The sequence below is a fragment of the Acomys minous genome (genome assembly GCF_964271855.1).
Source record: "Acomys minous genome assembly, chromosome: 12".
In the NCBI taxonomy this organism is placed as follows: Eukaryota; Metazoa; Chordata; class Mammalia; order Rodentia; family Muridae; genus Acomys; species Acomys minous.
Genome location: NC_140493.1, coordinates 23383280 through 23410115, shown reverse-complemented (window position 1 = coordinate 23410115; position 26836 = coordinate 23383280). Strand labels below are relative to the sequence as shown.

General features: G+C 53.2%; 2 protein-coding genes across 3 annotated transcripts in view; one reads left to right on the top strand and one right to left on the bottom strand.

The window, feature by feature from the left end:
* Positions 1-26836, bottom strand: part of LGALS2 (galectin 2) — a 346473-nt gene that overhangs the window by 142505 nt on the left and 177132 nt on the right. The window lies entirely within an intron of this gene.
* On the top strand, positions 1577-26391 carry TRIOBP (TRIO and F-actin binding protein). 2 transcript variants are annotated; one of them, XM_084749259.1, is made up of 14 exons: positions 1579-1740; positions 6831-6887; positions 9661-9729; positions 9807-9896; positions 10191-10300; positions 11690-12218; positions 13060-13170; positions 19760-19907; positions 21475-21577; positions 21973-22132; positions 22209-22322; positions 23997-24083; positions 24684-24844; positions 25690-26391. In XM_084749259.1, the coding sequence occupies exons 1-13, from the start codon at positions 1594-1596 to the stop codon at positions 24840-24842; spliced, it is 1884 nt and encodes a 627-aa protein (XP_084605385.1). In that variant the 5' UTR covers positions 1579-1593; the 3' UTR covers positions 24843-24844; positions 25690-26391. The 2 variants fall into 2 exon arrangements, with proteins under 2 accessions (XP_084605386.1, XP_084605385.1); XM_084749260.1 differs by lacking the exons at positions 19760-19907; positions 21475-21577; positions 21973-22132; ... (2 more) ...; positions 24684-24844; positions 25690-26391 and adding an exon at positions 13323-15181 and having other exon boundaries at positions 1577-1740.

Sequence of the window (26836 nt, the reverse complement as noted above, 5' to 3'; positions counted from 1 at the left end):
CATATGGGTACCAAACGGTGAGTGTCTAGAGTAAGTGAATTTAACATGTGGATTTGTGTGTCATTGGTGGGAGATGACTTTAACAGAGATGCTAGGAAGAGAACTCAGCTTCCTGGGCCTCTCAATCCTCATCTGTGAAATGGGCAAAGATTGAGAGTTCCACAGTAATCACAGTATACAATACACATTAATTTTTTGTTTTTGTTTTTTTTCCCAGACAGGGTTTCTCTGTGTAGCCCTGGCTGTCCTGGACCCTTTGTGGACCAGGCTGGTCTCAAACTCACAGTGATCCACTTGCCTCTGCCTCCCAAGTGCTGGGATGAAAGGCGTGCGCCACGATGCCCAGCTAATTTCTTCAGTTTTGAGGCAGGTCTTGATATGAATGACCTCAGTCTGGCCTTGAAGTCACTCCTTGTGGTGATCCTCCTGCCTCTGCCTCCCAAGTGCTGGGATAATGGGTGTGCACCACCATGGCCTTTTGTTTTGGTTTTGGACTGGGTCTTGTTATGGAGCTCCAGTTAAGTCTAGAATCACATATGCTGCTCAGGCTGGATTGGAACTCCTGATCCTCCTGCCTCCCCCTCCTCATCCTATCCCAGAATGCTCAGCAAGAGCAATGCCTTTGAACTCCAAATCAAGATGGCAGAGTATCTGAAACTGCAAGTACTTCAAGCTTCCTGGCGCCCACCTAAGAGTAGCTAACTAGAGATGGGGAAGTTGTTTTAATTACTTGGCCAGCATTCATGGGTGATCACATCAACTCATTTTACTGACCGTGAGACTGAGGCATAGGGTACTCAAGTACCTTGCTTAAGCTAACAGGATTGAAGGACTACTTAACTGCCGCATAAGCTTCCAGTGCAGTCAGCAACAAATACCACCAAGGTCCTTCCTTAGCTGCAGGGCCACAGTGAGAGCTTCCTCAGGCAAAGAAAATACAATATATACTGGGAAGGGAGCTACGAACAAGGGCAACAGGTGCACATCCACAGGCGGGAATCCAGCACTTAGCAGAAAGTCCCACTTGGGAAACGGGGCATTTCAAGAAAGCCCATCTAACACTCCAGAACTCATTTTGTGCGCCGTTTATTTGCTAAAATTCTCTCCCCTTTCTCTTTTTCACTCCCAGACACTCACCTCCCAAAGTAGGTCCATCTTTGAACCACTGAGTTCTTGTGTTAAAATAGAAACAAGTAACCCCCCCCCTTCTCAGGGGAGTATGAAACCTTGCAGCATAGGTGCCATGGCGGGGGGAGGCAAGAAGGGGGAGAGAAGGACAGGGGTGGAGGGAGGACGACGACGACTCAGGCTCTCTGTCCAGAGCCCTGCAACCCGACTGTCCCGCCCCTGAGCTGTCTTTCGCTGGCGGAGTCACCTGCACGCGGGCCCTTCCTTCCTGAGAGCCGTCGGCTAGAGCCCGGCCCGCCCAGCCCGCCGCCCCATCCGCCCGCCCCGTCGCACAGGCCCCGCCCCCGACCCGGCCCTCTCTCCCATTGGTCCTCCCGCTGCCCCCTCCGCTGTTTGCCCCGGATTCCAGGCCGCCCATTGGTTCTCCCGGGTCCTCCCAGGAAGTTTGAAAAAAAAAAAAGTTTTATGGGCGGATGGAAGGGGCCGGGGCAGCTCCGGGGAAGGGAAGGGCTGGAGTTGCGGCGGCCAGCGGCCGAGAGGGGCGGCGGGCTGGGTGCGCCGCGGAGCCCGGCCCGAGAGTCCCGTACAGCGTCCCCGGGCGCCGCCATGACGGTAAGTGGCCCCGCCTGGGACCCGACCAGGCCGGGAGAGGAACGCCGGGAAGCTCGGTCCAGACTTGCTCCCTTGGCCCCCTGCCCTCCTCCCTGCCCCCGCGGAGCCCGAGCCCCAGTCATTGGGCACTAGTCATTGACAGACTCGGGAGACACCTTCCCCTGCCCACCAGCCCTCTTGGTGGAAGCCCGGTTCCTCCCAGCCCTCCCAGGCTCTTGGCTTGGGCCTGGGAAGAGGTGCTCCGGGTCTTGGACGAGTCGCGCTGACCTGACCTGGACTGGGATGCACGTCCAGCCCATGTGGGCTCTGGCCAGAGGTTGGGGGACCGGCCCCGCCCACCTCACGGTTGGGAGACCGCTCTGGGGCAGCTGAGTCCTCACAGCGTTGGGCGCTGGGGCCTTGGGCGGGGTCAGAGGTTTCAGTTTCTCTTGGAGGTGGGTCTACCAAGACTTGTCAGTCAATGGCTGTGCCCTGCTCATCCTGTCCAATCTCACAGCTGTGAGCACTGTTCTCCCCATTTCGCAGCAGGATGAATTGAGACTTGAGGAGGGACGTTGGTAAAGTGTCCCTGGTGTGTAAAAGATGAAACAGCCTTTTTCCCAGGTCGGTCTGACCACCTGGCCGTGAAGTTCTGAAATGGAGGGGTGGGGCTGCTTTTGATTTCTGGCTAGTGCCCCACACTCTGGCTCTGGGAGCCTAGTGGCCCTCCTGGGGTTGGGAGGAGGATGAACTGGGTGTGTGTGCACATGCGCACGACTGCCTTCTACTGAGGGTAGGCCTAGTGAGGGGTGGGTTGTGCTGCTGGGGGCGTGGTCTGTGGGGCCCCTGATCTCTCTCTGTGTGTGTGTGTGTGTGTGTGTGTGTGTGTGTGTGTGTGTGTGTGTGTGATGACCTGGCTCTGTTGCCTGGACTTCCTCGGCCTCCGCACATCCTGCCACCTCCCTACTGGCCTTTCCTGGCGTCAGCAGCCTCCCCTTCCCTCTTAGGGAGCAGAGGGATGTTGGGGGAGGAGTTGAATCAGTGTCCTGGGCTGGGGGGAGGTGGTTGCCTGGCCCAGTGGGTGCCTGCCAGATCCTAAACTGGGAGCTTTCATAGTACCAGATTGATCTTTTTAAGGCTGGTGATACCATCCCCAATGTAGACTTGGGAAAACTGAGTGACACAGTTTGGCCTTGGCTGGGCCAAAATTTATGTCCTGGTCAGGCTCTGAGTTTGCTTTCTGGGGAGAGATAAGAAATGTACACAGTTGCCACTCCCAGGAAGCGCGTGTTAAGCAAGGGTGAGTCTACTAAGTGCCACATATGTGCCTGCATCCTGAACGAGGGCTGCCAGGAGGAGGGATGAGTGCATCCCTGCTGGTGGGAGGGGGGCTTCCTGAGGGAGTTGGCCTCTGATGGCATGGCTTTGTCAGATGGTGATGGAATGTGGAGGAAGGGATATGCAGATAAAGGCTAATGGCCATCTCTAGGATGCTGAAAGCTTAGAGAAGGGTCCAGGAAGGGACCAGACCAGGAGCAGTGCAGAAGCATGAGTGGTTTGGAGCAGGGAAGACGCTGTGATCACCATTACTAGTGCTCCCGGGACTCCTCCCGGGAACCCTTCACACTGGAGCCTGTTTCAGGTCCTCCCATCCTTCACACTCTATTCATATCTGTATCCCATGTCTCACACACACACACACACACACACACACACACACACACACACACACACACACACACACACACACCCTGCTCTCAGCTGAGCTTTCTGTCCTGAGCCAGTGGTACAGGGCTGGGCTGGGTAAGAGAAAGCTTCAGGGAGCCATCGGATCCAGGCCGACCTGGAATCCAGAGCCTCTCTCACATTTTGCCTTAGCCTGGCGAAACTGTGTTAAGGAGCCTCAGTGTGCAGACGCTGCTGGGCATCAAATTATATACTTTGTGCTGCTTGTTTACTGTCTGTCTCCTTGGCTCTCCTACCAGGGCAGGGGCCACAGCTGTTGTTCACAGCTGATGGCTTGCCCTAGCGCAGTACCTGTTGCCTTTAGACAGTACCTTTTGGCTTTTTCCTTGCTGCTGAGGTACAGACTGGATCAGCCCACCTGGAGAGAAAACTACAGTGCTTATGATAGTCCTAGTGCAACAGAGGCCACTGCAGGGGGCTATGGGAGATGGCTGGGGGCAACAGGCAGGTGTTATGGGGGTAAGGATTGAGAAGAGACCTCAGAGATGCAGTTAACAGCAGGTGTGAACGCATGAGCAGGGACTTTGGCTTGGTCAGCGGAGGAGGAAGCCTAGTATTTCAGACTGAGGACATAGCAGATGTAAGGGACTTGGGGGTTGGTCCCCATGTGTTGGGAACCTGTGAACACAGTCTGGTGGGATAGTTGGGGTAAACAGGCAAAGGGCAGGGCAGACAGGAGAGATTAAGGCATTTGATGACCTGCTGGAAGGGTCCCCTTGGCTGTACATGTGTAGAAGGGGCTGCAGCTATGGCTGAGGTGACAGGCAGGAATGACCTGTGGTACTGGTTGGGGAGGAGGGCACGAGAGCCTATGGGTGTTCCTCATGCTGGTCTTGCTGGTTGAGAATGGGCGGCTGAGCCCGAGATGCTGGGGAGGTGGTGGCCCTCTGGATGCAGCTTATCAGAGCCTTTTCAGTTCCATGTGTGAGTGTGTACCTGTGCGTACCTGTGCGTGGGTGCACACCTTCTGGAGGAAGCTAGACTTTGGGTATGTTGCTCTCTATCTTATTCATTTTTTTTTTTTTTAGTAATTTGTTTATTTTATGTGTGTTGGTGTTTTGCCTGCATGCATGTCAGATCTTAGAGGTACAGACAGTTATGAGCTGCCATGTGGATGCTGGGAATCAAACCTGGGTCCTCTGGAAGAACAGTCTGTGCTCTTAACCCCTGAGCCATCTCTCTAGCCCTCTATCTTATTTTTTTTTTTTTTAAGACAGGATCTGTCATTGAATCTGGAGCTTTCCAGTTTAGCTCGGTTGGCTGATAGCAAGCCCCAGGGCTCCTGTCTTTCTTCATTAGGATTATAGGCATGCACTAGCAAATTCAGCTTTTTACATGGGTGCTAGGGGTCCAAACCCAGGTCCACGTGCCTCTGTGGTACAGGCTTTACTTACTGAACCACCTCCCTAGTTCTTGTCAGATCTTTAAACCCTGCCCATAGGTTCCCCTCCCAGAAGGATTAAACACTTTGCTTTACTAATGCCACGCTAGGTCACACCAGACCTGACATGCCTCCATTGGTTCCAGTCTTGGGAGTTACCTGGCTGCTCTGACTATGGTACATTCTGTCCCCTTGGGAGACTGGGACTGGGACAGAATCCCTAGTCATTTGTCACATATGAACCAGGGCCTGGAGGGGCCACACACAGCACTCTTGGTCCCTTGTCTGTCACTGTGCCTGGAGGCCTTCTCCTTTAGGTCAGCCCAATACTGCCGCTCTGGCCCAGCTCTGAGTTTTGGCTTTTTTGGTCAAGTGTGGGGTCAGGGGAATCTGCCCCAAAGTAGAGGAATTTTTGTTTTGTTTTGTTTTGTTTGACAGCTCTTGCTGCCCTGGAACTCACTCTGTAAACCAGGCTGGCCTCGGACACACAGAGATCCACTGGCCTCTGCCTCCGAAGTGCTGGGATTAAAGGCATGCGCCACCACTGCCCGGCTAAAGCACAGGAATTTATGCAAGGGAGGTGGAAGATATTTATGCAGAGCTTTCTCCTGAGTCCTATTGTGGTTATAGGCCTCTCTTCCAGGTCCTAAGGCTGTGGGGATGGGAGGTCCATATTGAAGAGAAGTGGAGCCAGATATGGCTGGCTACTGTCTTCAGTCTTAGCTGGGGGTCATCTTGGGTTGCCTTGTCACAGATGGGAGACTGACTGACAGAATAGAAAGCAGACAGGAGGAATACAGCCTCAGGGTTTCTGGGCTTGGACCACAGCCTACCTCCTCCCTCAGACAGGTATGCAGGGTGAGAGAACCCCCCAACCGTGGCGGTGAATGGTTCTTTCTAGATGTTCAGGCTACTGGCCTGGGACTCTCTCAGCACATTGACTCTACCAGAGGAAAATGGGGTTTTCTAGAGGAGAGCAAGCCCACAGAGATGGCCGGGTCAGGTGGCTCTGGTTTCCAGCTGCCACCGCCACCCTGCTGCGCTGTCCTGCTGACTCCCTTTAGGCAACCAGACACCTTGGCCCGGTGAGGCTCCCTTGATGCAGACTCTGATAGGTGGGCTCAGAGCCATGGCAACAGGTGGACACCTCCTCCCTGCCAGTCAGCTTGGCCCGCCCGGTTGTCCTCCCTGCTAGTGGGCAGGAGCTGAGGCTACGAAAGGACAGGGACCTAGATAAGAGAGGGCCCTAGTGCTCAGGGAGGGTCTGGTGGGTGATACCCTCCAGATGGGCAGGTCAGGGAAATGCCAGGATGAGCGGCATCATGTAGGCTAGGCAGAGATATCTAGCTTACAGCCCCCCTCAGGAACATGCTCCAGTTGGGGGCTCCCAGACGTCAGGACTATGCCTCCCGGGGTAGGACCTGCCAGGTAGGGCTTGCCAGGACCGAAGTGCCATAGCCTGTCCAAAGAGGTCCTCGAATATCTGACCTCAGCCTGGGCCTGGTTCAGTCTTTCCGCATTCTCTAGGAGATGCGGAGAGGGCAGGAGTGGCAGCCAGGACGGAGCATTGGGTTGTGTTCTGCGTGGTCCACCTGGATCTTGTTGAAGAGGACTTGGGGCTTGCTAGGCTGTTTCTCAGGGCTCCCTAGGACTGCATTTGCAGCTCCTTTAGTCTCGGTCCCCATCTTGGGTGTGGGCTAGGGTGCTTGGACATCTGGGGGAGCGGGGAGGTGTTTTAGCCACTCAGCCCAACCTCTTGGCTCTCTTCTCAGAAGATGTTGGGGGAAAGGTCCAAGGCTGTCTCAGTAGCTGGGAGCCTGCTTGGTCCTGCTTAGTTTGGGGGAAAGTTCTCTGGGGTTTTTGCCCTCTTCGTTGGTCTCCCAGGACCTCAGTGTCGCAGGATTAGGGCAAGATGACTGTCACGTTCCCTCCCAGCAGCCGGTTGGCTTTCTTACTGACCGCTCGCCTTCTTGTCTGCCTATAGCCTGATCTGCTCAACTTCAAGAAGGGATGGATGTCCATCTTGGATGAGCCTGGAGAGGTAGGAGGCTGCGCCGGAGGGGAGAGGTTGGCCTGGGCTGATGCAGGCCTTCTGTGGAAAAACTCTGAGGGTAGGCATGTGGTCCAAGGTGAGGGCTGGCAGGTGTAAACCGTAAAGGAGTTGAATTTCTGGTCCAGGGTCCAGGAGGCCTGGCTCAGTGAGGACTCAGGAGGGACAGGTTGCTGGCTGTCAGCTTCCTCATCACACATTAACACATAAGTCACAGGGTGGAGCCTCCACGCCACACGCACTCCAGATCTCAACCCCAGCTCGCCTTCCTCATGACATCGCCGGCTGGGAATCTGAGGGTCAGGGGCGAAGGCGTCACAGAAGCCTGAGCTGTACCTGTTTCCAGTCACTGGGGTACAGAGTGGGGCACAGAACATAGGCCAGACTAGTTGGTGGAATGGCAGCCTCAATCACCAGGTCTGTGACACGCGTGTGATGGGTGAAAGCACAGAGTCACAGAGGCCTCTGTGTTGAGCAGCCAGAAGCCTCTATCTCATCACCCCAACATCTATCTAGTCTAATGTGTCTGTCCTTAGAAATATGTGAGGCGGTGCGGTCCACTAGCTCTGCTCTTTCGGCTGCCAGGCAGGCTGAAGGCTAGGAGCAGCTAAGCTGGTTCTCTGTCTACTCTGCCTGCAGGCGCCTGAGGCTCAGATCTGCATGCGGCCCGCATGCCAGGCAGGGCCCAGAGCCAAGGGGAATCGCATTGTGTTTCCTGCCCACGCGCTTTAATCACACCCCCCCTTCCCCCCACAGCCAGCAGCCTTCTGTCCCTGCTGCCTGCTCGCCGTCCCTAAGTGGCTGCTCTCCAGGCTCACACAAGGCCTGGCGCCCCGCCAGTGACCCCTTCCTGGCCTCCCTATCCAAGGTCCCTGGAGGGCAGAGGGATTGTGGGCCCCACCCAGAACTGGCCGTTACTCATGCTCTTTCATAGGGTTTTGGAATGTCCAAACTGGAAGGGCCTTGGGAGTGCAGCCAGCCCAGCCCCTTGTATACAGATGGGAGTCAGGTCCACATGAGTGAGATCTCTTTCAGGCTGAGTGATGCGTTGGGCAGCCCAGGCCTAGAACCTGGTACCTCGGGCCCACGGCTCTCCATCAAGCCTCTGTCACAATAGTGGCAGAGTAGCCATTTTCCACAGAACCCACCTCACTTTGCAGAGACAGTTGAGGTCACAAGTAGCATCTTAATCCACTCCAAGAGCAAGGTTGTTCTAAGTGGTTGACGTCTTTGAGCTGTCCCCAAGATCCTGTGCCACAGCCTTGAGAGACATATGAAGGGCCCCCCCCCACTGCAGAGTCAGAACGCTGAAGATCAGGGAAGTGGCGACACTTAACCATAGGGCACACAGCAAGGTGACACTTGTATTCTGGAGTTTTGGCTCTAAACCCTGTTTTTTGGGGGAGATAGCGTGAAAAGAAATAGAAAGGCAGAGCTGGGTGGTGATGGCACACACCTTTATTCCCAGCTCTCAGGAGGCAGAGGCAGGCATATCTCTGTGAGTTTGAGGCCAGCCTGGTCTACAAAGCGAGTCCAGGACAGCCAAGGATACACAGAGAAACCCTGTCTCAAAAAGCAAAGAAACAAACAAACAAAAAAGCAGAAAGTGTCACCCTCAAATGCTTGAAATCATATCATGATTAAAAAACAAAACCAAGAAACAGCCTAGACAGGGTTAGTGGTGTGGGGGGAACCCCAGGAGGACCAAAGTGGGAGACACTGATCCTGGCATTGGGCTGATCCCCACCAGCATCCCAATAAAGTGGCCAGAGCCCAGAGGGAGGATGAGGTTCAGCGTGGGACGTCAGGCTCATCGGCCCATCCCTTTCCCACATGGCTTGCGGGCCTGAGAGAGGTGCTGTGGGGACACTCAAACTGCGGAGTCCCAGATGTGAGGGTTAGCCAACACATGCTCACACTGGAACATGTGCGTAACTGGCCCACAGCACAGACGGGAAGCAGCACTCGGTTGCCGGCCCCAGGCCTCTTTCTGGTCCTTCTGTCTGAGAGCTCTTTGTCCTTGACCCCGTGTCAATCCAACGGGCATGTGGAAAAAGACTTGCAGCGGTCTGGCCCCACTTAGTCACTGACTTGCTAGGCATTTCACCTCACAAAGCCCTGCCCCGCCCCTCATCTGCCCTGGAATGGGTTGAGGCTACCTCAGTTAATAGAATGGTTGCCTTCCAAGCAAGGCTTGACCCCAGCATCACGTACCCCAGGCATGATGGCGCACGTGCCTGTAATTCTAGTGCCCAGGAGGTGAAGCCTGGTTGATCAGAAGTTCAGGTCGGGCCAGCAAGACACGTGAGGTGGTAAAGCACTTGCCATGGGAAGCCTAGTGATCGGAGTTGATTCCTGGAATCTATGAAGGGTCAAGGTGAAAGGAAGGGAACCCACTCCACAGAGCCACACGCACACTGCAGCCTGAGTACCACCCACACACAGCCCGGTCACCCTGGCTTCACTGCCTGAGCTATATTCTTGTGACCCTGTCTCAAAAAAAAAACCCAAAAAAAAAACCCCAAAACCTTACAAAATCAGTAGCATGGGGTGCCAACAAGCCAAAGAAAGGCTGTGCACTGGGACCACAGAAGGCCTAGTTACCGAGGAGGGGCCAGTTCATGTCATAGTCATTGTCTGCTTGGCTTCAGATCTGCCTTTCTGAGCTGTGACTCCTTCACAGCCCTCAATTGTAAGGATGGGACAAGCACACACAGGGTCCTCCCTTCCCCCTGCCCTGCCCTTACTGTCTCCTCCTTCACAGTGGAAAAAGCATTGGTTTGTGCTGACGGATTCAAGCCTCAAATATTACAGAGACTCCACCGCCGAGGAGGTGAGCTGCCCGGGTGGGCTGGGATCCAGGGTCGGGGGTCCTTGGAGTGGGGCCCATGGTGAATCCTCTCGCTCCAGGCAGACGAGCTGGATGGGGAAATTGACCTGCGCTCCTGCACCGACGTCACAGAGTATGCCGTCCAGCGCAACTACGGCTTCCAGATCCACGTGAGGCTGCTTGTCGATCTAGGAGGTGGAGGGTGTAACCCGAGGCCCTGGGCAGGCGTTGCGCTGACCCACTCACTCATTTACCCTCAGACCCTCCATCCTCTGCCAGTCAGCACTTGTGATGCCGTGCTTAGCGTATCTGGGGAGACCTGGAGGGAGGCCCTTTCCACAGGCTTTCACACCCTCTGCCCACTCCCACCTTATATACCCTCCTGGGAAGGAAGGACCACCTCCACAAGGGGAGGGGACTCAGGGCTGGCCATGTGGCAAGCTACATGCAGGGTGCCCTTGCAGACCAAGGATGCTGTTTATACCTTGTCGGCCATGACCTCCGGCATACGGCGGAACTGGATCGAGGCTCTCAGGAAGACTGTGCGTCCAACTTCAGGCCCAGATGTCACCAAGTATGTGGTTGGCTGGACTGGGGGCCCTTGAGGGAGCAAGGATGTTGTGTCCTTGAATGGGATTCTGTGTAGCAACAAAATGCGGAGAGTAACACGTGTCCTTGGCCATTCGGAGATCTGTTGAGAGCCTAGGGTTTGACCTGCTGTCACACTGTGTCCCCTGCATTCTAACAGCTGGTGCTGGTGATTTAGAGAGGAGGCTCGAGAGGCAAAGCTGGCTCCCTTTAGCTGCCAGATAGAGGGCAAGGTGGCTGTTTGTTACCGGGTAGCAGTGCATGCAGAGCTGAGGTTTGCAGCTGCTGAGCAGAAGGAACAAGGTGTGGCTTTGAAGGGAGGCTAGTGCGAGTCCCCAAGCCTGACTAAATCCTGGCTGTTCAGCTAGAGGCCAGAGGCTTTCCTATCTGCATTGCGGAGTCCTGCCTTTCTTGTTGGCTATGGTGTCTGCACCTATGTCGGCATGTGTCCAGGGCGCTTGGTGAGTTCTGCAGAACTGTGCTGGTGGGCTGCTGTTTAGTATGCAGGCTTCAGTGGTCTGCCAGGTTGGCCCAACAGTGTGCAGTGCAGGCCTGGTGCACAGCTTGGCAAGCGTGGCCATAAGGTCAGAGGGCACTGCTGAGAAGGTCCTTTAGAGGGAGTGGCTCCTACACACTCCTCACCCCTGAATGTGGTCGCGTGATATGACTGCAGCTGAGCTGCCAGTGCAGTTCAGTGTCTCAACAACCTGTGCTCTGTTCACTCAGGTGTCGGTGTGTCCCCTCATCAGCTGTGAGCTCTTAAACCCAGGGCCTGGCCTTATGCATTTTTAATAACTTTACTTTGTTTTATGTCTGTGTGTGTGTGTGTGTGTGTGTGTGTGTGTGTGTGTTTTGCTGTATATGAATGTGCACCAAGTGCATTCAGTGCCCATGGCTGTCATAAGTAGGTGACAGATCTCCTGGGTTGTGAACTGCCATGTGAGTGCTGGGAACCGAACCTAGGTCTTCTGTAAGAGTAGCCAGTGCTCTTAACTACTGAGCCATCTCTTCAGTTCTTTGTGCGTTTTGTTTTATGCCTTTAATAACACGTGCATCAGCATTTGCAAAGGGCCCTCTGTCTGCTTTGTGCACTGAGCCTCCACATCCATGCCATGTGAGGCATTGCTGTCTGTTGTTCTAGATACAATAACTGGGCTACAAGAGGGAATCTGCGGGCAGGTGATAACTGCTAGGGTCTTCCCAGGGTCTGATAATAATGAGGTGTGAGTTCTCAAGCTCTAGGCAGGATGGCTTGCCCACTGGGGTCCAAGTCCAGCCCCTGGCCTGGAGCCTGGCCCCTCTGGAAGTGCTCCTATGAGACTGCGTGGGCAAAGATCCCGCCCTCTTGACTGACGTGGCTCTGCTGATGTCCTAGGCTCTCAGAATGCAATAAGGAAAACACGCCACATGGCTATGGTACCCAGAAGGGCTCCCTGAAGATAGGGGAGCAGCGGACAGTCTCTGAGGTTATCGGCCGCAGTGGTCCTCGAAAGGTGGATGGACCACGGCAGTCAGTGGACTACGTGGAGCTCTCTCCGTTAACACCAAGCTCCCCGCAGCGCATGCGCACTGTGTCCCGCTCCACTCCTGATCGCCCAACCAAACAGGAGGATCTGGAGAGGGATCTGGCGCAACGCTCTGAGGAAAGACGGAAGTGGTTCGAGTCCACGGACAGCAGGACCCCAGAGACACCCAGTGGTGATGGTCCTCGAAGGGGCCTGGGTGCCCCTCTAACTGATGACCAGCAGAGCCGGCTCAGTGAGGAGATTGAAAAGAAGTGGCAGGAATTGGAAAAGTTGCCCGTGAGGGAGAACAAGCGAGTGCCACTCACTGCCCTGCTCAACCAAGGCCACAGTGAACGTCGTGGCCCCTCAAATGACAGCCATGAGGCCCTGGAGAAGGAGGTAAGCCTCTCTGCCCACCACATACCCCTCCCACAGTCTGTATCAGTATTTCTGGCCTGACATTGGCATTGTGGGCAGACAGCGATGAGTACCTTACAACTGGCACCTCAGGCTCCTCACAGGGACAGCGATGAGTACCTTACAACTGGCACCTCAGGCTCCTCACAGGGACAGCGATGAATACCTTACATCTGGCACCTCAGGCTCCTCACAGGGACAGCGATGAATACCTTACATCTGGCACCTCAGGCTCCTCACAGGGACAGCGATGAATACCTTACATCTGGCACCTCAGGCTCCTCACAGGGACAGTGATGAGTACCTTACAACTGGCACCTCAGGCTCCTCACAGGGCACTGACTCTTAGAGTTGCCTTTGTTTTGTGTGGCTTTGTCTTTGTTCTGTTCTTAACCACAGGGAAGAGACAAGAGGAGAGGTGACCAAAAGGCTATTTGATTTCCATGTGACTTGACATCCTGAGCCATGTTAACCCTCCTCGTCATTTCATCTTAGGTCCCACTGCATTTTTCATACACTGGAAGTGAGGTGCAGTGATGTCACCCCATTATCTTCACGGGGTGATAGAGCGTGCTGTTCCCCACCTTGTCCTCTCATCTCAGAACCAAAGCTCACCCGGGTCATTGACCTAGCCATCCTGAACCCAGCCACAAAGGCCTTTTCTCTGTACCTCTCACTAGGCCTCCAAACCGGAGCTGTTCCTCAGCACCCCCATGCTGGGTGCTGGGCTTGTAGCATGTGGAGATGTAGGCTCCTCCCTGCCTCCCACTACCTCCCTTCCCCATTTCAGGGCACCCACTGACCTGGTCTTCCTGTGTGCTAGGTTCAGTCTCTCCGTGCCCAGCTGGAGGCATGGCGTCTCCGAGGGGAAGCTCCTCAGAATGCCCCCAGACCCCAGGAGGACAGCCGAGTCCCTCCAGGCTACATCTCACAGGTAAAGCTTAGGAACTGCTGTGTGGGGTGGGGGCAGGGTTCTGATTGCTGTGTTGTCAGAGAACAGCTATGTTTGGGGAACGCCCCCCCCTTCTGTGTGTGAGAATCGTGCCAGGCATTTGCTACACATCATGTCATTTAATTTCCCCACAGCTGGTGGGCATGATCACTGTGCCCATTTTACAGACAAGGCCACTGAGCTCTGAGAGGGTATGTGACCTGCCCGAGGTTCCCCAGCCTGCAGGTGTCAGAGGTGGGATTTGAAAATGGGTCCAGCTGACTGCAGAGCCTGTGTGTGAGTCCCCGTGTGACACTCTGCACTTGGCCCTCTTCCTTGGATCACTGTGGGGAAGTGGGGAACCAGTGGTCCTGGGAGTCACTCTCTAAATCCAGGGAGAGGCTTCCTTTGCCTACCAAGGAGGTCTGCGGGACTTGGGAGCCTCCAGTTTACCCTCAGGAGTTTGCCCGGGACAGCAGTTCTCAACAAGGGGGATGACTTTCTCCCTCTAGGGCAACCTTGTCCCTCTCTGGGAAGTGACTTTGTCCCCTGGGGACAGTTGTCTATGTGTGGGAATGATTTTGGTTTTCGCAACCGGATAACCAGCTCACCAGAAAAAGATGTGTGTGTGTGCATATATTTATTATAAATTACAAAAGGTTGTCTAGTATATAATGTACAAATAAAGTATACAATCCTTTTTATTGTGAATTCCATATAGAAATGGATTTTTCTCAGACTGCTTTAATGCTTTCTCCATATTCTTGTGGCCACAGCTGATTAACAAACTCGGACAGTCCTCACAATGGGTGTTGGTTGATATTTTTATGCTAAATAGTAAGATGAAAAGACATCAGAACTTCTCCAGATCAGTGTTTTAAGCAAGTTCTCTGCTGAGCTGAACGACCGTTTTCTGTTTGAGGCTGAGAGTATTCTAGTGAGGAAAGTTCACCTTTTTTGTTCTGTGTAAATGTAATTCTAGACATGACACAGTGAGAGGCTCAAGCTGCATTCCTAGCATTTTCTCATCACTTGCTTACTTCCAGACCATGTCAAAAACAGTAAACTGTGTCCCAGTATGTGACACTGAGCAGGTTCCATGGTGTGAGCCTCCCCCTGTGGTGGGTCAGCGCTCCATTCTATGTAGGGTTTCTGCTGTCCGGGCGCAGTAGCCATATGCAAGGCTGGGGTGCACAAACAGTATAAACGCACTGTAGTAGCAAAGCGCACACATTTCAAGTATCAGCCGTGATGTTTTCTGTATCCGTTACTTTTTGTTGCTATGAGAAAATACCCGACGAAAGCCACCTAAGGGAGAAAGGGCTTGTTTGGGCTCAGGGTCCAGCATAAGAGGAAGTCATGGCAGCAGGAATCTGAGGCAGCTGCCACATCCCGTCCACAGCTGAGAAATAGAGATGGATGCTTGTGTTCAGCTGATTTCTCTGCTCTGGGCAGTCTAGGACCCCAGCTACAATGGTGCCTCTCTCTCTATGGTGGTCTCTCCACCTCAGTTAAATTATTGGAGACAGTTCCTCACAGGCATGGCCAGAGGCCACCATAAATTGACCCTCACAGGTATGTTTGGAAGCTGGTTGCCTAGGTGATTCCACAGCCTGTCTAGTTGATGATTAATGCCAGCCTTCACAACCCCCTTTATTTTTTTTAGTGTAATTCATTATATGTATTTAATTTTTTAAAAATAGTTCTGCTCAATAGCAGAGTAACAGAATTATTCTGAATAATCTGACGTCATATGTCTATAGTCTCTACTATACATACCAATGCCAAGAGGAGAAAAGGATGCTGGGATGGAAGGAGGTTGACAGCCAGGCATGGTGGCGTATGCCTTTAATTCAAGCACTGGGGAGGCAGAAGCAGGCAGATCGAGGCCAGCCTGGTCTACAAAGTGAGTCCAGGACAGCCAAGGTGATACAGAGAAACCCTGTCTCGAAAAACCAAAACCAAAACCAAAAAAAAAAAAAAAAAAAAAAGAAGAAGAAGAAGAAGAAAATAAGGAAGTGCCCTAAGGGTCACACACTGAGCAGCTCCTAGTCGTGAGTGGGCGGGGCCATTGTTATGGCTGAAGGTAGGCGGCCAACTGGTGCCTACAGTGGATTCTCCAAGGACAAGCCAACAAGGTGAAGAATCAGAGACCCCCAGTGTCTGTTAGGACGTCCAGTGTCACACAAGGAGATCTTGGAGTTCAGTGCATAAGGAGGGGACACGGCCCGAGCTTGAGAACATAGGACAAGGCTGGCTAGGAACAGATGGGCAAGTCTGAAGGGAGACTGGGGCCTGGGAGGGCAGGTGAGCCCTTGTGATCCTGGGACTGGGCTGCCACACTAGCAGAGCCTGGCTACTGCTGAGTTGTGGTTGGGGAGGTCAGCTGCAGGGACAAAAGTTGGGGGGACTGGTGAGGAGGCTATCCTGGGGTTACCTGGTCTAAGGGAGGGTGGAAGTACCGTCAGGTACCTGCCATGGGTGGGGCCTGCCATGCAGGCTGGGCTAATATAGTAGGCTGGGGTCACTGAATGGACCACAGAGCTCCTCTCCGGGAGGGTTTATTTGCTGGGACCAGAGCATCTGTGTATGTTCACTTTGCTATTAGAACCAGCTTTAGGTTTCATTTACGAAAAAGCTTGTTTTACTCAACTGGAAGTTTAAAAGCACTCCAGTGGCTTGTAAGCATGAGAAAACTGAGGCCCAGAAATGTAGTGTGACCTTTGAACTCTAGGCAGACCTGGAGCCCTTGCATTCTGGTCCTCTTCAGTCCCACTTGGGCACTTCCAAAGCTGCCAGCGGTCCATCTTAGTAAGCTGGGACAGGTCAGGGCAGGTGGGACAGGGGTGGTAAGGGGTGAGATGGACGTGCTCGGGAAACAGTGATGGCTGGGACAGCAGGCATCAGAGAGAAGAGGAGCCTCTTACGTCACAAGTCCCTCTCAGGCACAGGAGGAGGTGGCTGGAAACTCAGCTGATCATTGAGGTGATGCTGGGAAGCCATCCCCCAGCCTGTCCTCTCAGGCTGAGCGGGTGCCCCTTTGCAGGGCTAGGAGGCTCACCACTGCAGAACAGCTGTACAGGGAGTGGGGACGTCAGCATCGGGCCTGCTGCAGCCCTCAAGTAGAGAAGGGCGCTCTAGCTAGCTAAGGCAATGGGCTACCCACACTTCTTCTACCTCGACGGCATGGCAGAGAGATGGCCAGTATCAGGACATCTTGGGCACTGAGAAAGGTAGGTTACGGTTGGCACCTGACTGGCCCACCCCACCCGCCTTTGTTACCAAGCTCTCCTCAAATTTGAAGTACCGTGCCTGGTAGCCCTTCTGCCCAGAGAGCCTCACAGCAGGGCCTTGGGAGGCCTCTCTGATGGAGGCTAAGGCTCACAGGAGAAGCATGGTGGAGTACGGTCAGCTCATCATCACAGACCTAGGCAGCTAGGTCTATGAGAGGACAGACAGAGGACAGGAGCAAAGGCCAACAGGACAGGTGGTCCCCCACATACACACCCAGAACATCTGGATCCAGCCCCTCCCCAACACAAGCCTACTATGTTCCCGGGAGTAGCTGCAGGTGGAGGTGGAGGGCTTGAGGGGCAGGAACTGTATCCCTTCATGTTCCTTCTGTGTCTTGGTTTCTTCCCTCCCCTTCTACTGCCCTGAAACCTTTCTTTCTTTCTTTCTTTCTTTCTTTCTTTCTTTCTTTCTCTTTGTTTTTATGTATGTGGTATGCACATATATGTGCATGAGTGTACTCAGCTGTGCATGCTGATATGGAAGGCAGAAGTTTTTGGTTTTGTTTTTTTTAAGACTTACAATTATTTAAGCCAGATGTGGTGGCACACGCCTTTAATCCCAGCACTCAGGAGGCAAAGTCAGGCAGATCTGGTGTACAAAGCGAGTCCAGGACAGCCAAGTCTACACAGAGAAACCCTGTCTCAAAAAACAAAACAACAAGGTTTATAATTATTTATAGTGTTTTGCCTGCATGTATGCCTGCATGCCAGATGAAAGTACCAGATCTCATTATAGATGATTGTGAGCCACCATGTGGTTGCTGGGAATTGAACTCAGGACCTTTGGAAAAACAACCAGTGTTCTCAACCATCTCTCCAGCCCCAGGTGTTTTGGGGTTTTATTTGTTTTGTTTTTTTTTTCTTGAGACAAGGTTTCTCTTATAGTCCTGGCCATCCTCAACTCACTATGTAGACCAGGCTGGCCTCAAACTTGGAGAGATCCTCCTGCCTCTGCTTCCCGAGTACTGGGATTAAAGGTGGGTGCCTGACCAGCAGTTAATTTTTTTTTTTATTGTTGGTTTGTTTGTTTTTTGGTTGGTTGGTTTTTGTTTTGTTTGTTTTTTAGACAGGCTCTCTATGTAGCTCTGGCTCTCCTAGAACTCAAGGACATCTACCTGCCTTGCCTCCTGAGAGCTAGGATTAAAGGCCCCACCACACCTGACCCGTTCACTTACATTTAAGGCCAGCCTCAGCGAGGGGCTAAGGTCTTAGATCAAGACCTTGTCTTTAAAAAATAAAAACAAAAGCAAACAATGGGCTAGGGCTATAGTTCAGTGGTAGAGCACTCACCTAGAATTCTCAAGGCTCTGGGGTTCCACTGCAAAATTCATCTAAATTAAAAGGTTAGAAATGAGCCCATGAGGGCCCTTGAGATGACTCCAAGCCTGGTGACCTGAGTTCCATCCCAGGAACCCCCATGGTAGAGAGAACCTTTGACCTCCATGAGTGCTCTGTGGCATGCACACACCCCACCCTTAAAAACAATGCAAAAAGAAACGAGCTCCTGGTCTTTGCCCCCAGCCCTGTGCGTACCTCTACCCACCATCGCATTGTATGGATCAGCTTCCCGTGGCCAAGGGGACAAATGACCACTGACAGTTGACTCAATGGTACAGACTTGCCAGGCTAAGGGGGCCGTGTGGGCTGGACCACACTCCTTTGGCAGGCTGCAGGTGGGACTGTGGGATGCATATCCTTGCTTTGCCTGGCTTCCCAGCTAACGTTCCCTTCCTTCATTTCAAAGCTTTTCACTCACTGTCACTGTCCCTTCCTTCCTGGTCGCATCTCTTCTAAGGGCAGCTGGTTAGAAGCCTTAGTTCCTTAGACGCGAGACGGTCCCAGGTCATATATGGATATCTTCGGAGGGCTGTTATTTGCCTGCCACAATATCCTTCCAGTATTTTCTGTGTTCTTGCATACCTGGACTAGGGCAGGCAGCAGCCTGTTTTGCCCCATGAGTATTGTCAAGAGTCAGCTTTCATTCCACAGCAGTCCACGTGGCATCTGTGTCCTCCAACAGCTGCCTATTGTCCTTTACAGATTTAGACCCCGTCGCTGACTCAGAGGTCCTCTGGTGAGCAGTTAGGTCACTTTCACTTTTCACATCCCCAGCTTTGTTTGTCCTTAGTCTTTGTACATAGGTAACTTCCTGTGGGATGTTCCTAGGAGTGGGCCTGCCCAGGCAAGGGCTAGGCTTATAAATATGCAATGATGCCTGTAATCCCAAGCACTCAGGAGACTGAGGCAGGAACGTTGTGAGTTCAAGGCCAGCCTGGCTATGTAGTGTGTCTCAAAAGATGATGATGGTTGGGAGGTGGTGGCGCACGCCTCTAATCCCAGCACTCGGGGCGGCAGAGGCAGGCGGATCTCTTTGAGTTTGAGGCCAATGTGGTCTACAGAGTGAGTTCTAGGATAGCCAAGGCTACACAGAGAAACACTGCCTTGAAAAACCAAAAAATAAATATAATAATAATGATAATAAATAAAAATAAAGATGGTGATGACACCAAACTGCCTGTACACATTCAGCCACAGTGGGCACTCGAGCAGTAGACATTACAGGTCCAACTACTTTCCATCTTACCTACAAAAACACTTGTATGCCACCAACTGTTCTAGCTTATTTACTAAGCCCCTGCCATGTGACTTACCCTGGCCTGCACCCCAGGCCTAAGCTGGGTCAGGTGTACCTTGTCACCAGGCTATTATGTTCCTGAAGAAACAGGACCTTGGGAGGCAGGGGAGAGGCTCCCCCAGAGGCAGAGCTAGTGAAGGCATTTAAGATGGGCCATGGGGAAAGTGAGTTACTCAGGCTGGAGAGCGTCCATTCCCACTGCAGGCAGAGGAATAGCGTTGCTTCCTAAATTGTTATGATTGAGATGGGGGTGTGGGCACATGCACGCCACAGCATGCATGTGGAAATCAGAAGACAGCTTTGTGGAGTCAGTTCTCGCCTTCCATTCTTATGTCGGCCCTGGAAATTGAACTGCCATTTCAGCATCCCAAGAGCTGGTTTTATAACTATGAGGTTGCTTTGCAGTGCCGGGCCAGGCAGAGGTGGGCCCCGGGGGAGCCAGACTCTATCCTGCAAGTGGGGAGTCACTGCAAGATCTGAGGCAGAAGAGGGGTGGGTGAAGTTTGTGGATGAGGAGAGTTGGGTGGCAGAGGGAACTGGTATGGAGTCATGGTGCAGCATCTCAGGGCACGGTAAGGAGCCCGGCTCTGGGCAGGCTGGGACTCAGGCTTGTAGCCAGGGCAGTGAGGGCGGCCTCATGACCTCCCTGGCCTCTGGCCCACAGGAAGCTTGTGAACGCAGCCTGGCAGAGATGGAGTCCTCACACCAGCAGGTGATGGAGCAGCTACAGAGGCACCATGAGCGAGAGCTGCAGCGGCTGCAACAGGAGAAGGAGTGGCTACTGGCAGAGGAGACAGCAGCCACAGCCTCGGGTAAGGACCAAGGATGTGCTGTGGGTAGGCCGCGTGCCTCCACATTGAGTTGGGAAACCCCTTAAGTAAGGACTTGGGAGAATAGTCAGTAGGTGTTTAGAAGCCCCAGAAGCAATTCGTGGTCCAGTTTGAAAAGGGGAAGGAGAGGCAATAAAAGACCTCATTCCCCCCATGGGTTGTGGCTTCCCTTCCTTGAGCTCTGGAGATATTGGAGGTGCCTCAAGCCACATTCTACCTCCATGCCAGGGGAGAGACTGATCAGCAGCACAGTCTGTTCCGGTAGAATGTTACCTGCCTAGGTCCTTGGGTCAGAACCTAGGATGCTCAAGGGGTGATGTGAGCCTTGCTCTAGCCTGGCAGTGTGTGCCACCTCTCTATGCCCCACAAATCCCTCAGGAGAGCACCCTGAGTGTTCATGGTATCCAGGGAGTGAGGAAGCTGGACCTCAGGGAAGTTAGTGACTCGTCCCTGATGCCATAGCTTGGAAATGACAGAGCTGGTCTCTGAGCTTAGAGCAGACACTCTGATTGCAAAGCTGGGCTCCGAACTGCCTCTCTTTTCCCAAGCCCAAAACAGGAAACACCTGGGATAAACAACTTCTTCTCCTTCCTCTGTCCATCTCACCCCTTCCTTGTATGCCTGGCACATCCTGGGCAGCCCCTCTGGCTTTGCAGAGTCATGAATGAGGTCATGTGACCTGGAGCTTGCATCCTGCTCATACTGGCCCTGTGTTCCCTGTGCTCAAGTCCACGTGGTCCTGCCAAGGCTTGGACTGTGTCCACATTTTGGGATAGGCCCACAGGGCAGGCTACCTAGAGTTACATTCCCAGCAGGATTCAAGTGTCACCAAGTGATCCCCACCAAAGCTTCTACAGTGAGCTCAAACCTGGTAGAAGGGACACCGTACTGAGTAACAGACCACCAACAGCCTTGTGTCCCTGAATCTGAGGGACTGCACCCAGAAGGAATGAGAGTAACCCAATGTTGCATTTTGGAATTTGCATGCATCTAAGGCTGGAGGCTTACATAATCCTTATACTGCCCAGTGCACTGTGGGAAAAATCCTGGGTTCTTGGGAGCTCACCGTTACAAACAGCCAGCAGGAGCTCGTTTGGTTGGGCCTTATTCTCTGTGTCAGGCCTTATTGTAGTCACCCCTCAGAGAGGGGAGGCTGTGGTTAAGCACTTCCAGAAAGGGTCCTGAGGCAGAGGCACCTAGTCACCCATAAGGCATCGCACATGTTTGTAGGGACTGCCGAGCTTGCGCTCTGGACCATAGGGCAGGTGGATGGCCCTCCAGGCACCGCAGAGATGGTGCAAGGAATTGCATGAGGCTGGCCAGAAACCACTAGTAGGAGATATCCAGGTCAGACGCTGACACATCACCCCGGGAGAGCACCACACGGGATTACCTCGTGAGGACTCAGAGGTTAACCAGCTCACACACGGGGTTCAGGACACAGCTTTGACAGAGCTCTTTGTGCACCACCGCCCTGTCTGCACCAGTAACAAGTGGCATTGTGCTGTCCCCTTCCATCTTGTCTTCTGCCTGTCTGTCCTGCTCGTAGCCATTGAAGCCATGAAGAAGGCGTATCAAGAAGAGCTGAGCCGGGAGCTGAGCAAGACACGGAGTCTCCAGCAGGGCCCAGATGGCCTTCGGAAGCAGCACCAGTGAGATGGCAGCAGGGTCTGGGGTCTGGGGTGGGTCCGCCTCCGAGCCAGGAGCAGCACTCGCTTCATTGGATGTCACTGGGGCTTTGCAGAGGACTTTGGCAACAGGACGCCCTGTCCTCTGGCTGTGCCCCTTCAGTGTCTCCCAGAGCTGGGGTGTAGTGTTGCTCTTGACCACCAGGAGTCTCCCTGCCCCAGTACAGTTCTGGGTGCTGAGCCCCGAGCTCACCCTCTCTGTGGGCTCTGGGATGTGTAGCCCAGAGAGTGTTAGCAGCCCACAGCCACTATGGGCCAAGTTCAGAACCATAAAGTATCTAGAACCAGCGATGTTGACATGTGACTCCAGGCCAAGAGATCCCTTATGGTCCATCTCTGTCCTGTCCCGTGCTGGCTAGGTTGGACATGGAGGCCCTGAAACAGGAGCTGCAGGTGCTGTCTGAGAGGTATTCGCAGAAGTGCCTGGAGATCGGCGCCCTGACAAAGCAGGCAGAAGAGCGAGAGCACACCCTGAGGCGCTGCCAGCAGGAGGGCCAGGAGCTGCTGCGCCACAACCAGGTAGCCTGGTCCCCGGCGAGCTGTGAGTAGGGGCGATGGGCCTGGTGTCCCCACCCTGACCGTTCTATCCTCTCAGGAGCTGCACTCCCACCTGTCCGAGGAGATCGACCGTCTGCGCCGCTTTATCGCCTCTCAGGGCACAGGCAACAGCTGTGGGCGCAGCAATGAGAGGAGCTCCTGTGAGCTGGAGGTAAGCGCCCTCCCCTCCCCCTCCTCCCTGTGCTTGGCTCTAGCTAGGACCTGTGTGGCAGCTCCCTAGAAGGCTGGGTGTCACCTGCAAGTGTCACTCAAAACTCCTTCCAGGGTGAGCCTTCTAGCCTTTGATCCAGCCCCGTCAACTACCTGCTGTGTGCCATGTTCAGTCACTCTGCCTCTGTGAATCCTAGTAACCTATATATAAAACAGCTAGCTTGCTGGGCGTGGCACGCACATCTGTAACCCCAGGACTCCAGTGGCAGAGGCAGCCGGATCTCTGTGTGTGGTCAATATGGCAAGTTCCAGGACAGCCAGGGCTACATAGAGAAGCTCTGTCTCAAACAAACAAATAAGTGGGTGGAGCTGGCTAGCACTCTGCTTATGGGAGAAGTTGAAAGTAGAAAGTGTGAGTGAGCTAGGTGAGGTGGTGCACGCCTGTAATCCCAGCACTCTGTGAGTTTGAGCCAGCCTGGTCTACAAAGTGAGTCCAGAACAGCCAAGGCTACACAGAGAAACCCTGTTTTCAAATTTGTTTATTTGAAAAACAAATAAAAACAAAAAACAGAGAAAGAATGAGGGATTCCAGGATCACTCATCTTTTTGCTTCATTTATTAGCAAAAATATAAGACAGCAGTTCTCAACCTTCCTAATTCTGTGACCTTTTAATACAGTTCCTCTTGTTGTGATGATCTCCAACTGTAATGTTACTTCTGTTGCTACTTTATAGCTGTAATCTTGCTACTGCTATGAATCATAATGTAAATATCTGATAGGCAGAATGGTCTTAGGCAATCCTTTGAAAAGGTATTGGACTCCCCAAAGGGGCCGTGACCCACAGATTGAGAACCACTGATAATAGTCTTGTCTCTATGCCTCAAGGTTCTAAGCCCTTTGACTGTTCCTTTATTTTCCTTTTTTTTTAATTAATTGTTTATTTATTTGTATGAATGTTCTATCTGCATGTACACCTGCAGGCCAGAAGAGGGCATCAGACTACATTGTAGATGGCTATGAGCCACCATGTGGTTGCTGGGAATTGAACTCAGGACCTTTGGAAGAGCAAGACAGTGCTCTTAACCACTGAGCCATCTCTCCAGCCCAAGTTCCCTTATTTTCCAGTGAGCCCACTAGCCAAGCACTGTTACTGTCTGCATTAAACCGATGGGGAAACAGAGAAGCTAATGGCCTTCCTAAAGGTCACACAGCCATCTGTATGGGGACACACAGATGTGGGAGCCGGGGCTGGAACCAGGCAGTTGATCCCCATTGGAAGTTTACGGGCCTTCCTGTCCAGCTGAGTTTATGTATCCCACATGTCAGAGTTCAGACTGTTCAGTGCTGCCACAGTCACATAGCTTCAGTTCACAGTAGGGCCACAACACAGCCTCCTGTCAACACCCTCGACCTGGGCCTGGTACTGCGGCTGAGGGAGAGTCCTACTACTCACGGTGTGCAGGGGGTGAGAGTGAGGAGAAAGGAAGCAGAGGCAGTGACCTGGGCCACTAGACTGTGGGGTGCAGGGGCTCTCGGCGCAAGTTGGGGTTGTGCATGGGGACTCGAGTCTGGGAGGCACCAGGCTACAGGGCTGTGTGGCCTGGGTAGCCGTGGCCTGTGGCCTGGGTAGCCGTGGCCTATGGTCCCGGCTCAGCCTGGCCCATGTGTCCCTAGGTACTACTGCGAGTGAAGGAGAATGAACTACAGTACCTGAAGAAGGAGGTGCAGTGCCTCCGGGACGAGCTCCAGGTGATGCAGAAGGTAGGTGGCACCAGCTGGGGCCCTAGCCCGCCGCCATTGGCCTTATCCTGTCCTTGGTCCCTCCACTATCTCATTACAGACAAGGTAACAGCATGAGAGGAGAGAGGGGTGTGACGCCCAAAGCCATACTTGCTTTCAGTCATTCAAGGTCACTTGACTTTATTGTCATTGAGCACCTACCAGGACACAACACCATCCCAGCCTGGCTGTGGGTTGACTCCAAGGGTTGCTAGGAATTGGGAAGCCCACCCACTTGTGTACAGCCTGTCGGGCCTGCCCTTGGCTTCTTCCTGCCTTCATTGAGCTGTGGAAATGTGGCTCTGAGAGTGTGAACCAGCACAGCCCTGGGCTGCCCTTGAGACTAGGCAGAGAGAGCCTAGTGAAAGGCCAGAGCCCCAGGCCACGCCCTCCAGAAGCTCATCCTGCCCTTCATTGTGCCCATAGCAAAGGTTTCACCTCCTCAGACCCTAGCTGCCACACCTCTAACGGGACAAGGAAGGCCAGTGAAATCCCCCACACTGGGGTCACCTGGCCTTCCGTGCCATCAGCAGGGAGCGGGTGTGCTGGGCTTGGGCCTCAGTGCCTCCTCTGTGACCCTAGGACAAGCGCTTCACGGGAAAGTACCAGGACGTGTATGTGGAGCTGAACCACATCAAGACGCGGTCGGAGCGTGAGATCGAGCAGCTGAAGGAGCACCTGCGCCTGGCCATGGCCGCCCTGCAGGAGAAGGAGGCCGTGAGGAACAGCTTGGCTGAGTAGAGGTAGGTGGGGACCCTGCATCGCGACGTCATGGCCATTTACGTGCAGCTTGCTGGGTCACCATAGCCTTTCCCTGGCTTATTTCTCTGTCTGTAAGTGGCATTGTCGTACTAGCTACAAAGGGTTGTTATGGCCATAAGACAGTCCCAAGTCTGCAATGTCAGCCTATGCGTGTGTGTCCTGAGATGATGACACAGTGCTGGGTCAGGACGCCACAGCCCTGCATCATCGCCACTGTCATGGCCACCACCCCAGTAGTCTGCCTCTCCACAGGCTGGTGGTGATGCCTGGCACATGCCAGACTTTGCATTCCGTCTTCTCCTGCCCCAAGCTTCATGCTGCAGCCAACACTGACTATAGAAGCCCTTCCTCTAGAGGACTTGAAGTGATATGTGATATGTTATGATATGATAGAATATGATATGTTATGATATATGATATGATATGACATATGATATGATATGTTATATATGTTATGACATGATATGTTATGACATGATATGTTATGATATATGATATGTTATGATATGATATGTTATGATATGATATGATATATATGTTATAATATGTTATGATATGATATAATATGACATATGATATGTTATGATATGATATCATATGACATATGATATGGCGTGGCATGACATGACATTTCTACCTCCTCTTTCTGACAAGGCTAAAGCACGTGGGGCAAGCCACCCCAGGCCGTGTGAGCAGCCCAGAACAGCTCTGGCCCAGCCTCAGGGCCAGCAGCCTCTGGCAGGCTCGATTGCACTTGGCCCACACTGGCAGGCCAAAGCCTGAGGCCAGGCCTTGCCAGTGCTCAGTGTTCACTCTTGCCTTCCAGGTCCCTGCGGTTCCGCTCAGCCGAGGACCCTCCAGCCCCAGCGGACCAGCCACCGCTCTTCTCTGACAGAAGTCAGAAGCCAAGCTTTCTCCCCATCCTGGATCACATGTGCACTCACACTTGACACATACACAGATACACACACATATACACACACACAGACATGCACACATGCACATACATGTACGCGCACACACACATGCACAGACACACACTGCGGATCTGAGCTCGTTCCTCGCACTGGGTCTTACCTTGCACCTTCTTCAGGATTTTATATGTGAAGAGATTTTTATATAGATTTTTTTTTGCCTTTTTTTTTCTAAAACACTTTAAACTTTTTAAAAAGGCAATTCTTGGTGGCGTGTGCCTCTAGCACTGGCTCCTGTCCCTCTCTGATCCCCTGCTTAGACCTCCTTCCTACCCTGGGCATCTCACAAAGGCCCAAAGCAGGGCCAGGGTGAGTTGACCAGAGGAAAAAGGCAGGGAGCAGCCCTCTCTTCCTGCCCTACCTCCACTAACTGCTTCCTGCCCTGGCCTCTGGACAGGGGGACCAGCGGACAGAGCGGGGAGCTGTCCCTACAGCTCCACTCTGAGGGGCACTGGCCGTGGACCACTAACTAGTGCCACCCATGAAGACACTTGTCCCCTGTCCCATGAGTCATCCTAGTCAACCTAACTTAATAAAACCTTCCAGCAACTCTGGCTTTGTGGATGGCTGGGCAAGTGGCAACCCTGTTCTTAAAGTGGCTTCTGAAGCAAGGTCTGTGGGCTTCTGAGGGTGAAGCTGAGTCTAGCTCATCCCCCGGGCCGGGACTTGGATGTGTGAGTGGTTTAAAGGGGAGCCCAGTGTCTCCCCTGACAGCAATCACAGATCGCACTCTGACCTGGTTCCCTGGCAAATCCCCAGGCCTCCTCTCTGACTCGCTCACCAGCTCATCATCCGAGAAGCTGAGGAGCTGCGGAGAGGGCGAGTGCTGAGACTGCCCCACCCCCTCACTGTAACACCTTCCCCTGAGCCTCAGTCTGCCTCTCCAGAAAATGGGTGTTTTCTGGTCTATCATTCCCTGCACTGGGCTGAGATTCTTCAGCCTAGGACAGAGGTAGGAGTGGGAACAGTGGCAGGCTGTACACACCATCACTTTTCCAA

Excerpts from the sequence above, each read along its gene's own strand:
- TRIOBP (XM_084749259.1), top strand. The coding sequence starts at position 1,594 with ATGGGCGGATGGAAGGGGCCGGGGCAGCTCCGGGGAAGGGAAGGGCTG. Across the intron at positions 21,578-21,972 it reads GGCCTTCGGAAGCAGCACCA|GTTGGACATGGAGGCCCTGA; the intron begins GTGAGATGGCAG and ends CGTGCTGGCTAG. Across the intron at positions 24,084-24,683 it reads AGCTCCAGGTGATGCAGAAG|GACAAGCGCTTCACGGGAAA; the intron begins GTAGGTGGCACC and ends CTGTGACCCTAG.